The 15,523-nt window shown below is 52.3% G+C and overlaps 1 protein-coding gene across 1 annotated transcript; it reads left to right on the forward strand.

Moving 5' to 3' along the window:
- The first annotated feature begins 3,863 nt into the window (after window positions 1-3,863).
- LOC128822329 (uncharacterized) lies at window positions 3,864-14,535 on the forward strand. Its single transcript, XM_054004024.1, has 24 exons — window positions 3,864-4,021; window positions 4,290-4,348; window positions 4,451-4,615; window positions 4,768-4,842; window positions 4,988-5,142; window positions 5,495-5,642; window positions 5,908-6,095; window positions 6,182-6,319; window positions 6,810-6,924; window positions 7,351-7,488; window positions 7,733-7,909; window positions 8,043-8,198; window positions 8,530-8,625; window positions 8,771-8,925; window positions 9,278-9,425; window positions 9,691-9,878; window positions 9,965-10,102; window positions 10,593-10,707; window positions 10,892-11,029; window positions 11,272-11,448; window positions 11,583-11,738; window positions 11,895-11,996; window positions 12,405-12,507; window positions 14,112-14,535. Exons 1-24 carry the CDS (start codon window positions 3,889-3,891, stop codon window positions 14,333-14,335), a joined length of 3,387 nt encoding a protein of 1,128 aa, XP_053859999.1. The 5' UTR covers window positions 3,864-3,888; the 3' UTR covers window positions 14,336-14,535.
- Window positions 14,536-15,523: the final 988 nt, after the last annotated feature.

A 15,523-nucleotide genomic window follows, 5' to 3' on the forward strand; every position in this document is an offset into this window, starting at 1 on the left:
ATTTTGAAGAGTGGCATGCCTGGTAATCTCCTCATCTGACAGGAGATCACTAAGCACCAGAGATGTTAGGTTGGCCTGCTTACCGAGCTAACAGTCTAGGTGAGAAAGCTCACCGAGGGCCTTTGCGGTGGCAACGCATGGTAGAAAAAAGGACATCACTACCCTCTTCTTATGATGTTAATCAAGAATTTTCTTGTTAAAATTTTCATCAAATTGTACAAGTTCTCTTTTTTGGTGGGCCAATTTATTTTTCTTTTGCCAATCGTGAATTTTGGTTGAGTTTGGGGTGAGGATGGTAAGCTGGTCAAGGGTGCAAGGACCTCCCTGTAGATGGGAGGGCATTCCTGCCCACACCCTGTTGCTACAGATCAGGAACACACCCCAGGGAAGAACTCTGGGATGGCGAGAGGACACGGATAGTGGGTTGCTGATGTAATTGCACCAATTAATTGAATTTTAAATTTTGTTGGTAGGTGAGACATCCTTTAGATAGATAGATTTTTTTATATTCTGATGTAGACCACAGTTTACTCAAGGGCCTGTAATAAAACTTAACAAGTGGCCTCAGAGGACCCCAAAAGTTCCAATTCCTGGGGTTCCTTCAGTGCATGGGGCAAGATCCTCGTCCACTCATCCCAAGTGCCTACCAGGCTGGGTTCCTTCCCCGTGAAGGGGTATTCATTGGGTTTTAGGAGAATCTCTACCAGGCACGAGGCCAGCGAATTGCTGGCACTGCCCACAGACAGGCACATGTTGTCTTGGCGTAGAGTCTTGGCGAGGGCGACCCAGATGTTTTCTTTGGGCTGTGCTATTAATCACGCATCCACTGCTGGTGTTCTGACGGACATCCAGAAGACCAGGACTGGTATTTTTATCCTTGAGCCAGGTCTTATGAGCTCTCAGAGAACCTATCACACCCGAGATAGCTCAGCTACCTCGAATGGCATAAAATTAGCAGGATGGCTTCTGAGATAGTGTTGGAAACAGAAAAAGTTTTAATAAAAGGCAAAATAACAAAGCTCTTACAGAGAAAAGCCGAGCCAGGGGCAAGAGGTTCTTGCTCCTGCTAAAACACCCCACAAAAGTGATTATTTCCTTTGTTCTCTTCTTTTTCTAGTGAATTACCTAGGCAGGACCTTTTGGCCTCTGTCCACTTGGGTAGCCCTAGGTTTGAGGTGAAGTCCTAAAGATCCTATGGGGTGTCTTTTTACCAAATTGAGGAGAGAAATTTCTGGGCTTTTTGCCTTTTTAAGGAGACAAAGGATAATTTGGTCACTCCACCAACAGGGGGCACATTCCTAGACAGGACAGTCAGAAGGACCTCACTGGTGTGGGTGTTGCCAGCCATCTTGGTGGTAGGGTGATGTTTGGGGTGATTTTCTTGGGGTTTTTAAATGGGAGGTTGTTAGTTTTAGGGCCCAGCAATGCTCAGACTCAGGATCTGCTGTTCTCATCCTCCAAAGAGGATGGAGGGCACTTGATGATTGTGCGGGCCTTTTTCGGGCAACTGGAATCTGCCCGCTGGTTGGTGGCAGTGGAGGCCAATATTGCCTCCTTCCAGTTGCTGTCATTACATCTTCTGGTCCTGGTGTTGTGGGAACCAGGAGTGGAGGGACCACTGGGGGGGATGTGGTGGTTTGGTGTTTTACAGTTGCTATTTTAATATGAAAGTTAGATTTCTTTTGTTAGTAAGTTCTAGTGGTTTCTCCCATGTACCCCAGTTTGTTCCCCCAGTGGTTCGTTCCTAAGTTGTTTACTACAAAGTTTTCCCACCACTTGTCTGTCCATCCTTATGCCAATCTCCCTGTTCCTCCCCTTATCCCCTTATATGTCCTTGTCTGTCTCAGTTGTACTGCCCCCTACCCTTGCGAGTCAGAGCTGCTACACCCCTTTTGTTCTAGAATGTTCCTTGTCAGTTACCTTTACCTTAAAAGAGAATTGCCTTGTAAGGCTTCTTCCCTCCCCTGTGTGAACCCCATTGGACACATTCAGTGATGTACTCCTCCCCTGGGATTCCCTTACTGATTAAGAGATGTTTCCAGCCCTTCTACCCTCCCCTCTTTAAAAACACTGTTCAGACCTCAGATTCTGGTCAGTTGTTCCTGACCCCTTCCGGGAATAAACCTTTCTTGGAAACTCAGTCAAGTGATCCTTCCGTTTTCCTTTGCCTCAGACTCCTCGTGTTGTGCCTCTGCTGTGTCACCCACGCCGCAGTAATCACCACCACCCTAGGTGGTCTTGGCAGAGATCAGGGGGTGGCCACTCTTGTGAGTGCCCTCTGGCCACCGGGAGTGTGCTGGCTGGCGAATCTCCACTCTGTGGCCGCAGCGTGCAACAACAGGGGAGGAGCTCAGGCCGGAAGGGGTAGCCATGGGGACCAATGCTACTGTTAATTGTTCCTATGATGTTGGTTATTACTGCATGCTTATTGTTCTTATTGTCGATCGCCTGTTCATTGCTAATGGTGCTTGAAGAACAGTCGTCTATAGTAGGCATCGCAACTCGGTAACATTGCATCTACTTTGAACTTTGGAGGCGCCACCACTCCAAAGACACCGGTCAGATCATTGCAGTGGCGCGGCAGGAGCTGCTGAAGCCACCGCGTTCCCAAGAGTGTCCCCTAGGAGAAGGGGACAACTCAGCGCGCACCAGATGCTCACACCACACGTTGTTATCTGAGGGTTGATGAAGAAGCACAGGAGGGGCTCTTTGTATGGTATTCCAGTAGCCTTTATTATCAGCACACTGAAAGGGACCAGGGAAAAAGAGCGAAGAACAAAGAAGGGTCCAGGATTCTATATGGGACGAGGAAGGTCTGAGGGCCAATCAGGGCTGAGGGCCAATGAGCAAAGAGAATAGGGGCAGTACAGAGGCAGGGTTATAGGGTAACAACCAACTGGGATTCAGGGGAGGAGCTGTGAGGATGGGGATCAATAGGGAAGGCAGGAGCAGGGAACATTCTAGAACGGAGGAGGAGGAAAGGGATGACAAGGGATAACTTGTGTTATTAACATCTAAGAGCAAGGAACTGTGGGAGAGCAACTCTTTGTGTCACCCTAACTTAAAGGGGTGTTTCTTCCCAAGGTGTCCCTGCCTCAGCATCCTCCTCTGTGTCTTGGAATGCCACAGATCATGACTGTGGTTCTGGGGTAGAGTATGGCAGAGGCACCCACTATCCACACTCTTGGCATTGTCACCAGTGTTGATGCCTTGCTGAGGTAAAAGGTCTTCTGGGTTGTGCTTGTAACTGTCCTTTTATTGTGAACAAACGAGGTGACTTTGATGTGGTGTGTTTTGTTTCCCTCTCTCTTTGGGCTGCAGGATAAAAGCCCTGGAGGTTGAAGTCTGACCCACTGGGACAAACATGAGAACCCTAGAGGATGAAGACATAGGGGCTTGAGAAAGGATCAGACAGAAAATCCAGGTAAAGAGCATTGGTGGAGACATCCTCAAAGCAACACATGCCCATTGTTCTGCTGTATGAACATGATCTCTCCATCAATAAACATATGTTCATGGCAACCACCCACCATTATATGGGCACAGCCAATTGGACAGCACATGCCATGGACCCCTGTGTGACCCACTGTGACGTAGGCACTGCCAATTGGATGTCACGTGTCAGGGGCCCCTTTGTGACCCACCACCATATGGGCACTTTGTGACCCATTTCTGGCATCAAAGCATCCACCCACATAACCCCGGAGTACACAAGAGGACAGGAAGGAACAGAGCGGGGCTGCAAGGAGGCCCTGCATAGCCACCTCATGTCTTGCTGACCCCTGTCGTCTTTTCCAAGGCATCTCCCTTCCCTGTGGCTGAAGCCCTCAAAGCCCAAGCTCCAGCAGGATTAAACAGCAAGAACTCCCAGTGAAGAGAACCCCAAGCATGCCCAGATCGACCTCGATGAAGGGGAGGGAAGAGGAGAAGGGGGAGGAGGACAAGGATGATGATAAAAGCCCTGGGGCTGCTCTAGCACAGCAGTCTGAAGAAGTGGAGGGAGTCCAGCTGCTGCAGGCAGGTAAGTGGCTGAGCTGGGCCATCCCATGCACTGTGGACATCCCCAGGGAAGAAGGGGAGATGGGAATGGGGCTGATTCCCGCAGTAGCCCTGCTCCATCCACCAGGCACCCTCAGCCCCAGGCTGCAGCCAGAGAGATAGGGACTGGTGCCCGCAAGAGCTGTTGTCTGACAGCTGACCCTCGCTGGGGAGTGCAGGGCTTAGCTGTGTTCTCCAGCCTCTCCTGCACTCCCTCAGCTCTGACTGTGCTTGCTTTTTGCCAAATCCAGTTGAGAAACTGCCAGAAAAGAAGAAGCGCACCCATTGCTACTTCCGCAGAAATGCACAGGTACCTGCAGACTTCCCTGCCTGGGCTGGACTTGCCATTGCAGCTCAGCCAAGCACTGCTGCAGAGCACTGGATTTGACATCCGTCTTTTTCCTGCCTTAAGATACTTTTGAACTTCCATAAGCCTACTGATCCTGAAGACAATACCAGCATGGCCCCTGAGGACATGGCAAATGCTGACTTCTGTAAAGCAGAGGACTGTGCCATGCTGGATCATGGAAAGTGCTGTGCTAAGATCATGGAAAGTGGCACTTCCAGACTGAAGAAAGTAAGTTGTCTATGGCAAGGACTTGGCCAACGAGCAAATGTGTACATTCTCAAGCTGAGTCTGCTGGGCATCCAACAGACTTTTAGACCAGCACAGTGTGCTAGAAAAGGAAGCACTACATGGGGGTAAGCTGGGGAAATGGCTCTCTCCAGTGGCACACCAATTCCCTGCAAGAAAGGAAGTGCAAGTATCTGTTGGAAATGAAATGGAGAGGTGAAGAGTGCATGGTAAGGATGGACACAAAGCCCCAGACAGCCTTGTCAATGCTTTTCAAGTCCAGCACGGTGAATTGCAAAGGAAAACATTCTTGAGGCAAGCTAGGGAAATGGCTCTCTCTAGTGGCGCTCCAATTCCCTCACATGTCTCCTCCAGGTGCCGACCATTGTGAGGGACATTTACCAGTGGCTCTCATCCATCACGGATGTGTCTGCTGAGCACAGACTAGATAAGACCCTGCAGGAGATGACCCTTGCACAGCCACATGATGTGGTGGTGACCCTTCTGCGGTGTGCCCCATCGTGTGACAGGTACGAGGCCCATTGGTCTGGAAGGCTCAAGATTCATCATCCTGAGAGCCCATCAACAACATGTAGACACTGCCTCACGTGTAGTGGCAGAAAGAGGAAAATTTTCAGAGGCCCCTCCGATGCCATTGTTTCCCAGTCGTGGCATGTCAGCCCAAGACCCTGCTGCCATGCTCCTTCCCTGTCCTTCAAGGCACCATCACTTGGCTGTCTGCTACTCACAGTAGCAGTGTGGCTGGGTGCTGCTGGAGAGGGGCAGAGGGCAGGGGCAGAGCTGCTGACCAGCTGCAGCTGGCCAGGCCAGGCCACGGTGTTGTGGCCAAAACCCCAGTGACACGGAGTTCTGGGCCTGCAGAGTTGCTGTGACCATGTGGAGGGCAATTGTCTCCTCACATGGAACTGCAGAGAAGGTGCTGCCAGAGCTCCTCTGTGTGCTGGAGGACTGGCCGCTGCACAGCACATCCACCTCCGATAAGGACGACTCAGATGTCTTTCCTCTGGCCGTGAGTTTCTGGACTAGACCCAAGCATATCCTCAAGGGCTGCCTCTCTGGCATCTCTCCATCCTCAGTCCCCCATCCATCATTGCATTCCATGCCTCACGTGGTGTTCTAGAAGCCTGGGTTTGTGGCAGTTGCAGAGGCAGCCAGGGCAGATGCTGCTCCCCCAGGCACAGAGCAAAGCCTGAGCTTCATTCTCCCACGCCTGGGCCCTGCCACAGAGATGTCTTGGTGCTGAGCGTGGTGTCTGGCTGTTTTGGTTTTTGCAGGCAACCAGAGCACTGTGGGAGATCATTCACCTGCCTGAGCGCCCAGAGATGTTGATTCTGTATTTTCCTTGCCTCTTTGTGGCCCTGCTCTTCCAAGTTTTCTCCAGCACAGAGCAGATGCCAGTGAAAGTCAATGCCTTCTGGAGGCAATGTCAGCACAAGCACTTCCTGCCCAAGAACCCCAACAGGTGCTCCACTGGTCCTCCATCTCCACAGTGCCCTTGGAGCTGGGTCCAGGATTCCTGGCATCACCTGGGCTTTGCTCTGCACACAGATTTGCATTGATGACCATGAAAGCACTGCTCTGTGAGCTTGAGTATGAGGATGTGGTGCCTGAAGTTGAACGTGAGTGTGGCTGGGACACACTCCTCAGCACTGACACCCACCACCATACAGTGGGTCTTCTGGCCAGGTGAGAGCCCCATTCTTCCCGCCCCAGCTGTTATTTCTCCACAGTGTCTATAGAATCCCTGTGATCATGGGTGAGAGGGACTTGTCACTGAGGGATGGTGCAGCAGAGTGACAAAGCCTTGAAGGGCTGGGTGCACTGGAGCAGCCAGAACCCAAAGCGCCAGCATCTCTTTTCCGTGAGGAGTGCCAGCGTCTCTGTGCTGATGGCACAGAGAAGGAGCTGTGTCTGCAGGCAGCCTCACTGAGGACAGCCTGCTGGGAACAGGGCGGTTGCATCTTGAGGGCCACTGACAGCCCGGGGCACAGGACTGCCCCGTGGGCGGAAAGGGTGGTTTTCCAGCCTCTTCATTCCTGAAATGAGCCTGCTGGTGTTTGGCTCCGCCTTCCTCCTTGCAAGAGGTAGTGGTGAAAGAAGAGGCTTCTGTGAGTCAGTCCTAGGAGAGGTCTGCCTGCCCTGCTCAGAGTCAACAGTGTCTTTTTTCCCCTGCCAGAGCAATGCTCAGGACCTCACAGCCTTTGTGTTACCGGATTGCACGCTGCCTGTTCAGGCTGCTCCGCAGAGAGGAGGCACGCTGGGAGGTGGCTGCCATGGCCTTCCTTGTTGAGGTGAGCCTGATGGCAAGCACTGCCTTGCCAAGCTGTGTCCCACCACTCTGCCCTCTTGGAGATGCAGCTGCAGGGGAGTCCTGCAGTCAGTGAAGGAGGAGCAGAGGTGGGCTCTGCTCTGTGCCCTTTGTCCCTTGCTGCTGGGGTGACCCCTATGGTTTGTGCTATTCTAGTGACAGCTCCTCCTCCTCCATCATGCCTTGTCAAGGCCAAGATATTGGAGGCTGCCAAGAGCTGATGGACAGATTGGAGGGAGTGAGCAGCCTGTGCAGGAGCGTGGAAGCACAGGGGTGCTCTGCAGCCTCTACTACCTTTAGGCTCTGGTGTCTTTGATCTTGCATATGTCCTTACTGTTGTCCATACCTAGCCCCGTGCAGTGATAGGGTAGTATCAGCTGTGCATCCCTGTCACTGCTTTGTGTTTCAGATCCTGCCTTGCCTTAACGTAAAGCAATGCGGTGAACACATCCTACAGCTTTTCCCAGTCTACCTGTTGAGGGAATGCAGAGTGATGCGTCTCCTGGTGCTCAGATGCCTCGTGGTACTCTGCAAGAGACCCTCTATGGTAAGAAGCAGGCAGCCAGCCAGCCAGTGTGGGGTTGAGTAACACAGTAGCTTGCACTTGGATGGTCTTCAGAAGACGGGCAGCTTCTTCCAGCTCTGCTGACTTGCCATTGATCTTCCAGACTCCATCAGAACAGGCTTTGGGCTTCGGGGATCTGAGGCAGCAGCATGGGATTGAACTGCTGGAGTGGCTGTGGCAGTGCAGCCTTTCATGGCTTCACAACATTACATTGTGTTCCACACAGGCCAGCACAATGTGGGCCCTGACTGAAAGCCTCACAGAGGTGCTGAAGGATGAAGACGGGGAGGTGAAGGGGATGACACTCTCTGTCCTAAGAGAGATGCTCCTGAACAGAGATGTGCCAATTGCCAGTTCTCTCGCTCTGCAGCTGGTTGAGGCACTCCGGCCACTCATTGACAATGTAAGGCTCTGTGCCCCCCACCACAGGTGCTGGGTGCTGCCAGGAAACTCTTCCCTTGTGGATTTTCAGCTCCATACCCAGGTGGGTGTGGAGCAGTCAGTTCTGAGGTTCTTGCTCTCTTTCTTTTAATTAGGATATGAGCCGTGTGCAGCTGCTCTCCATTAACGTCTTTCAAGCAGTGATGAATTTGGTAGAGGAAGAGGGAAAAAAGCCCCTAGAGAGAATTTTACGCCAGAGCCTGTTCCCACTGTTCCGCCACTTGCATGATAAGAACCGGTTTGTGGCAGAGGTTAGAACTTCTGAAATGCTGGTGTCCAATTTGGACGTGACTTGGCTGCCTCCTGTGCGGATGCCTGGTGGAGCCAATGGCCACTACATCCTCCTCCTCTTAGCTACAGAGCAGCAGTTCTGGGATACCTCTTTTCTGCTGTCCTGGCAGTACTAGGTGCCTGGGGTGGGGGCTGACCCATCACTCTGCCCAGGCTCCTGAATTTGGTTTCTCAGCTGCTGCATCTTCCCACTAAGGGAAAAGAAAGGCCCTGGGCCTTGCCCAGGAGCAGGGGATGGAGGTTCTGTAGTCTCAGCAATGGTTAAATCTCCTGGTATCTACTGCTCTACAGGCCTCCTGGGAAACTCTGCTTCAAGTTAACACATTCCTGCAAGAAAGGAAGTGCAAGTATCTGTTGGAAATGAAATGGAGAGGTGAAGAGTGCATGGTAAGGATGGACACAAAGCCCCAGACAGCCTTGTCAATGCTTTTCAAGTCCAGCACGGTGAATTGCAAAGGAAAACATTCTTGAGGCAAGCTAGGGAAATGGCTCTCTCTAGTGGCGCTCCAATTCCCTCACATGTCTCCTCCAGGTGCCGACCATTGTGAGGGACATTTACCAGTGGCTCTCATCCATCACGGATGTGTCTGCTGAGCACAGACTAGATAAGACCCTGCAGGAGATGACCCTTGCACAGCCACATGATGTGGTGGTGACCCTTCTGCGGTGTGCCCCATCGTGTGACAGGTACGAGGCCCATTGGTCTGGAAGGCTCAAGATTCATCATCCTGAGAGCCCATCAACAACATGTAGACACTGCCTCACGTGTGGTGGCAGAAAGAGGAAAATTTTCAGAGGCCCCTCCGATGCCATTGTTTCCCAGTCGTGGCATGTCAGCCCAAGACCCTGCTGCCATGCTCCTTCCCTGTCCTTCAAGGCACCATCACTTGGCTGTCTGCTACTCACAGTAGCAGTGTGGCTGGGTGCTGCTGGAGAGGGGCAGAGGGCAGGGGCAGAGCTGCTGACCAGCTGCAGCTGGCCAGGCCAGGCCACGGTGTTGTGGCCAAAACCCCAGTGACACGGAGTTCTGGGCCTGCAGAGTTGCTGTGACCATGTGGAGGGCAATTGTCTCCTCACATGGAACTGCAGAGAAGGTGCTGCCAGAGCTCCTCTGTGTGCTGGAGGACTGGCCGCTGCACAGCACATCCACCTCCGATAAGGACGACTCAGATGTCTTTCCTCTGGCCGTGAGTTTCTGGACTAGACCCAAGCATATCCTCAAGGGCTGCCTCTCTGGCATCTCTCCATCCTCAGTCCCCCATCCATCATTGCATTCCATGCCTCACGTGGTGTTCTAGAAGCCTGGGTTTGTGGCAGTTGCAGAGGCAGCCAGGGCAGATGCTGCTCCCCCAGGCACAGAGCAAAGCCTGAGCTTCATTCTCCCATGCCTGGGCCCTGCCACAGAGATGTCTTGGTGCTGAGCGTGGTGTCTGGCTGTTTTGGTTTTTGCAGGCAACCAGAGCACTGTGGGAGATCATTCACCTGCCTGAGCGCCCAGAGATGTTGATTCTGTATTTTCCTTGCCTCTTTGTGGCCCTGCTCTTCCAAGTTTTCTCCAGCACAGAGCAGATGCCAGTGAAAGTCAATGCCTTCTGGAGGCAATGTCAGCACAAGCACTTCCTGCCCAAGAACCCCAACAGGTGCTCCACTGGTCCTCCATCTCCACAGTGCCCTTGGAGCTGGGTCCAGGATTCCTGGCATCACCTGGGCTTTGCTCTGCACACAGATTTGCATTGATGACCATGAAAGCACTGCTCTGTGAGCTTGAGTATGAGGATGTAGTGCCTGAAGTTGAACGTGAGTGTGGCTGGGACACACTCCTCAGCACTGACACCCACCACCATACAGTGGGTCTTCTGGCCAGGTGAGAGCCCCATTCTCCCCGCCCCAGCTGTTATTTCTCCACAGTGTCTATAGAATCCCTGTGATCATGGGTGAGAGGGACTTGTCACTGAGGGATGGTGCAGCAGAGTGACAAAGCCTTGAAGGGCTGGGTGCACTGGAGCAGCCAGAACCCAAAGCGCCAGCATCTCTTTTCCGTGAGGAGTGCCAGCGTCTCTGTGCTGATGGCACAGAGAAGGAGCTGTGTCTGCAGGCAGCCTCACTGAGGACAGCCTGCTGGGAACAGGGCGGTTGCATCTTGAGGGCCACTGACAGCCCGGGGCACAGGACTGCCCCGTGGGCGGAAAGGGTGGTTTTCCAGCCTCTTCATTCCTGAAATGAGCCTGCTGGTGTTTGGCTCCGCCTTCCTCCTTGCAAGAGGTAGTGGTGAAAGAAGAGGCTTCTGTGAGTCAGTCCTAGGAGAGGTCTGCCTGCCCTGCTCAGAGTCAACAGTGTCTTTTTTCCCCTGCCAGAGCAATGCTCAGGACCTCACAGCCTTTGTGTTACCGGATTGCACGCTGCCTGTTCAGGCTGCTCCGCAGAGAGGAGGCACGCTGGGAGGTGGCTGCCATGGCCTTCCTTGTTGAGGTGAGCCTGATGGCAAGCACTGCCTTGCCAAGCTGTGTCCCACCACTCTGCCCTCTTGGAGATGCAGCTGCAGGGGAGTCCTGCAGTCAGTGAAGGAGGAGCAGAGGTGGGCTCTGCTCTGTGCCCTTTGTCCCTTGCTGCTGGGGTGACACTTGTGACACTGTCACTGCTGTGTGTGTTTCAGGCCCTGCCTTGCCTTAAGTTAGAGAACTGGGACAAACGCATCCTACAGCTTGTCCAAATCTACCTATTCAAGGAGTGCAGACCAATGCGTCTCCTGGTGCTCAGATGCCTCATGGTACTCTGCAAGAGACCTTCTATGGTGAGAAGCAGGCTGCCCAGCTGAAGCTGTGATTGCAGTGTGGAGCTGAGTAACACAGTAGCTTGCATTTGGATGGACTTCAGAAGATGGGCAGCTTCTTCCAGCTCTCCTAACTCCCCATTTGCCTGGCTAAAGCCTTTGGCATCTGGGCTCTGAGGCAGCAGCATGGGATCGAGCTGCTGGAGTGGTTTTGGCAATGCAACCTTTCATGGCTTCACAAGATTACATTGTGTTCCACACAGGCTGAAAGCATGCAAAACCTGAGTGAAAGCCTCACCGAGGTGCTGAAGGATGAAGACAGGGAGGTGGTGTGGATGACACTCTCTGTGCTAAATGAGATGTTCCTGAACAGACATCTGCCAATTACCAGTTCCCTTGCTCTGCAGCTGGCTGAGGCATTCCGGCCACTCTTTGACAATGTAAAGCTCTGTGCCCACCTCTTTTCCCCCACCCCTTGAGATGCTGCCAGGAAACTGTTCCCTTGTGGATCTTCAGTTCCGTGCCCAGTTAGGCCTGGAGTAGGCCGTGCTGAGGTTCTTGCTCTCTTCACTAGGATGACAGCCATGTGCAGCTGGTCTCCATTCACCTCTTTGAAGCAGTGATGCAGTTAGTAGAGGAAGAAGGAGAATGGCCCCTGCAGGACTGCGTGCACCAGAGCCTGCTCCCGCTGTTCTACCACATGTATGATGAGAACCAGTTTGTGGCAGAGGTGAGGACACTGAGCTGCTAGTGTCCCCTGTGAGCGGGCTCAGCTGCCTTCTGCTCTAATGTCTCAAAGACTGCAGCACTCCGACCTCCTCCTGGCCTTTGGCTGGGCCTGTGCCCTGGGATGCTGTGCCATCTCCCAGTCTCTGCTGCTCTGCAGGCCTCTTGGGAAACCCTGATTCAAGCAACGATATTCCTGAAGAAGTGGAATCTTGTGCAGCTCCTGGAGACAGAAGAGCTGTGGAGGTTTGGCGAGTGCCTGGTAAGGGTGGCCTCAAAGCCCCAGACTGTGTCTGAACAAGCCCTCTGCCCTCAATACCCACTGTGAGGGGCTGGCAGCTGTGGCCCCTGCCTACTGCTGCACTCATCACCAACAGCCTGCTCCCCACACACTACTCCCCTCGGGTGTGTGGCCCAGCAGTCTCTTCTGCAGGCTCCTGTGCTTCCCTGAGCCAGGCTGCCAAGAGAGCCCAAGCCCAGCTGTGCTTTGGCATCAGGACAGCACGGAGGCTCCCTGTGGAGTTACCATCACTATGCTCCCTCCAACCCAGCTGTTGGCCGGCCATCAGCACTGTCCATGCAGGGATGCCAATCCTGGATGCAGGGGCTGCCTGTCCAAGGGGAAGAATCAGTGGCAACCCTTCCCTCAGTCCCCTTGTGCTCTTTTCAGCTGGAAGAGGACAGAGACAGAGCAGATGGGTACCTGCGCCAGTCTGTGATGTACCTGCAGAGCCCACACAAGTCCATGCGAGAGGCAGCCATCAGGCTCACTGGTGAGCCAAAACCCTCAGGGTCCCTCGCTGCCCTACTGTAGCTTGGCCCAAGCCCCAGCAGCAGGACTCAGCCCAGTGGCTGTGGTGCCCTGACTATGCCTTAGGACTCCCTGCCACCCTCTGCCACCCTTGCCCTTGTCATTTATATATGGCTCAGCCCTGCCAAGGGGAGGAGGACATGTGGCCAGGCGGCAGCACTGGTGCTGGGGAGCTGTGCCACTAGGGCGATGACAGGCTTGGTGTCCCTAGTGCTCAGCAGCTGCCACTTGAGCAGGCAGCAGGAATTGCTCCACATCACCTGTGAGGATCAGTGGGAGCAGTGGGATGTCAGAAGGGACAGGTGTGAATGCATAAAAGATCCTGGGCAGGGTTCTGCTCTGTCCAAGAGGGGTGGTGTGGGCAGAGCAGACAGAAATTTAAGGGACACATGGGATATTCATGGCAAGCACCTTACTTGGGCTTATCCTCTTCCAGTTGCCTTCTGGGCACGGGAAGATGTGGGATTGGGTGGGGTGGGACGGAGTGGGGCTGCCGTCACAAGAGAGATTCCTGGGGTCCCTAAAGGTCTGGGCTCTGACCTTGTGACCTTGGTTGAACAGCGCTGCATCTGGCTGGCGGCCAGTCACCAGTGATGTCCCTCAGGGGTCTGTGCTGGGGCCAGTTCTGTTCAATATCTTTACTGATGACATGGATGAGGGGATTGAGTAAATTTGTGGACGACACTAAGCTGGGATCGTGTGTCGATCTGTTGGCTCTGCAGAGAGACCTGGAATGGTTGGATGGATGGGCAGAGTCCAATAGGATGAAGTTTAATAAGTCCGAGTGCCAAGTCCTGCATTTTGGCCACAATAACCCCCTGCAACATTATAGGCTGGGGACAGTGCAGCTGGACAGTGCCTGGGCGGAAGAGGACCTGGGGGTACTGGCTGACAGCCGGCTGAACATGAGCCAGCAGTGTGCCCTGATGGCCAAGAAGGCCAATGGCATCTGGCCTGTGTCAGGAATAGTGTGGCCAGCAGGAGCAGGGACATCATCCTTCCCTGTACTCAGCACTGGTGAGGCCACACCTCGAGTGCTGTGTCCAGTTCTGGGCCCTCCGTTCGGGAAGGACGTTGAGACACTTGAGCGCGTCCAGAGGAGGGCAACAAGGCTGGTGAGGGGCTTGGCACACAAGTCCTGTGAGGAATGACTGAAGGAGCTGGGGGTGTTTAGCCTGGAGAAAAGCAGCCTCAGAGGTGACCTTATCACTCTCTACAACTTCTGAAAGGTGGTCGTAGTCAGGTGAGGGTTGGTCTTTTTCTCCAGGCAGCAACTGACAGGACAGGAGGACACAGTCTCAAGCTGCATCAGGGGAAATATAGGTTGGATATTAGGAAAAAGGTTTTCACTTTTGAAAGTGAAGTGAGAGAGTGATAAAGTACTGGAATGGTCTTCCTGGGGAGGTGGTGGAGTCACCATCCCTGGATGTGTTTAAAACAAGACTGGATATGGCACTCAATGCCATAGTTTAGTTGAGGTGTTAGGGCATGGATTGGACTCGAAGATCTTGAAGGTCTCTTCCAACCTAGTCATTCTGTGAATTCTGTGAATTGTCTCTGTTCCAGCCCATCAAGATATGAGAAAGAACTTTCGGTTCTCCATCCGTAACCTCGTAACTCGAACCCGGCACTTTCTAAGACCTGCAGAGAGAAATCTTGACTCCAGATTCAGGCTGCTGCAAAACCAGCGCCATGAGGCATGGAGGAGGCGAGCTTCTCTCTTGAAAAATGGCTGCTCTTCTCTCTGGTACAATGTTGGGTCACAAAGCTGGAGGTCCCCGCACTACTGATCCCAAGAACTCTCAGGGCCATCTGAATGGAAATATTCAGTGGCTTCTGGCCTCCCAGGACAGCCTTCCTCTTAGGTTACTTTTCTCCAACTCACAGGACAGCTTTCCTCTTAGATCACTTTTCTTCACCCCTTTTAAAGAAACTAATAAAATGCAAAATAAAAAGGCACTCGTTCACAATCTCTTTCCTTGGGTTCCTGCCAGTCAGAGCCCAATCTGCAGCTGGCACTGCAGCTGCACACTGAGCTATCTGCATTGACTACATCTCTTAACACTCCCACCCATGTTTTACTTGACCATACCTGCTAATATACTAAGAGGGAAACAAAAACATTTCCATGCATTTAACCACTGCTCTTATATACAGCATTATAACAAGTAACAAACTTAACAGTATGAAGGCTAACAAGAATGTCATAGGACGAAAATATTTATGGATATGAAACCACAAAGGATCCTCAAAAGTCAGTTACTGATCTAGAGACTGATCCTTCTCTACTTGTTAACATACTGAGTCAAGCATTCATCACCATTGAACAGGGCTTAACTGACGTGAGTTCACACAGGGAATATTCTGAATTGGAAGGGACCTACCATGATCATGGTAGGTCTTTAAATAAATGGTTCATATGAGGCTTGAACGTGTACGTGACCTTGGTATTATTAGCAAGCTGATTGATTGTATTTGATTAGGACAGTAGAACAGAACAGCATAGCCTTGGAGAAAGAAAAATAGGATGTAACTTAATCAAACAGAAGTCATGCAAGACACAAGCAGGATGCCAGCTAAGCTCTGCAAGGCTGACAAAGCAGGAGTTATAAACAATATTGCGCTTACTCAAAAGCAGGGGTCGAGGAGCAGCCACCTCAAAAGGACAGCAGATGTTGAAGACCAAGGAAGAAGACGCCCAAAGAACATATAAGGACTTTCGATAAGGGCTGTGACAATGTAAAATAAAGTAAAACATATACATCAAGTACGTGGGGGTAGCTAATGATTATGTAAATCCGTGTGTATGATAACACCCCTCAACCCTCAGGGCAATTAATTGGGGGAAGGGTCCTCCGAGTGACCAGCATGCTTCATAAGGACTGCCTGCTTTCTAATACTCAAAACTTTTGTAGAAAGTTTCTATCTGGAAAATTTTGGTATCATATTTGCTATAAAATGAGCCCTGATTTCTTTAA

Source organism: Vidua macroura, chromosome Z, assembly GCF_024509145.1.
Source record: "Vidua macroura isolate BioBank_ID:100142 chromosome Z, ASM2450914v1, whole genome shotgun sequence".
NCBI lineage: Eukaryota > Metazoa > Chordata > Aves > Passeriformes > Viduidae > Vidua > Vidua macroura.

Bases quoted from the DNA above. Each gene is read 5' to 3' on its own strand.
- LOC128822329 (XM_054004024.1), top strand. From the start codon at position 3,889: ATGCCCAGATCGACCTCGATGAAGGGGAGGGAAGAGGAGAAGGGGGAG. The intron at 4,843-4,987 runs GTAAGGATGGAC...TGTCTCCTCCAG, and splicing joins GGAGAGGTGAAGAGTGCATG to GTGCCGACCATTGTGAGGGA. The intron at 6,320-6,809 runs GTGAGAGCCCCA...TTCCCCTGCCAG, and splicing joins ACAGTGGGTCTTCTGGCCAG to AGCAATGCTCAGGACCTCAC.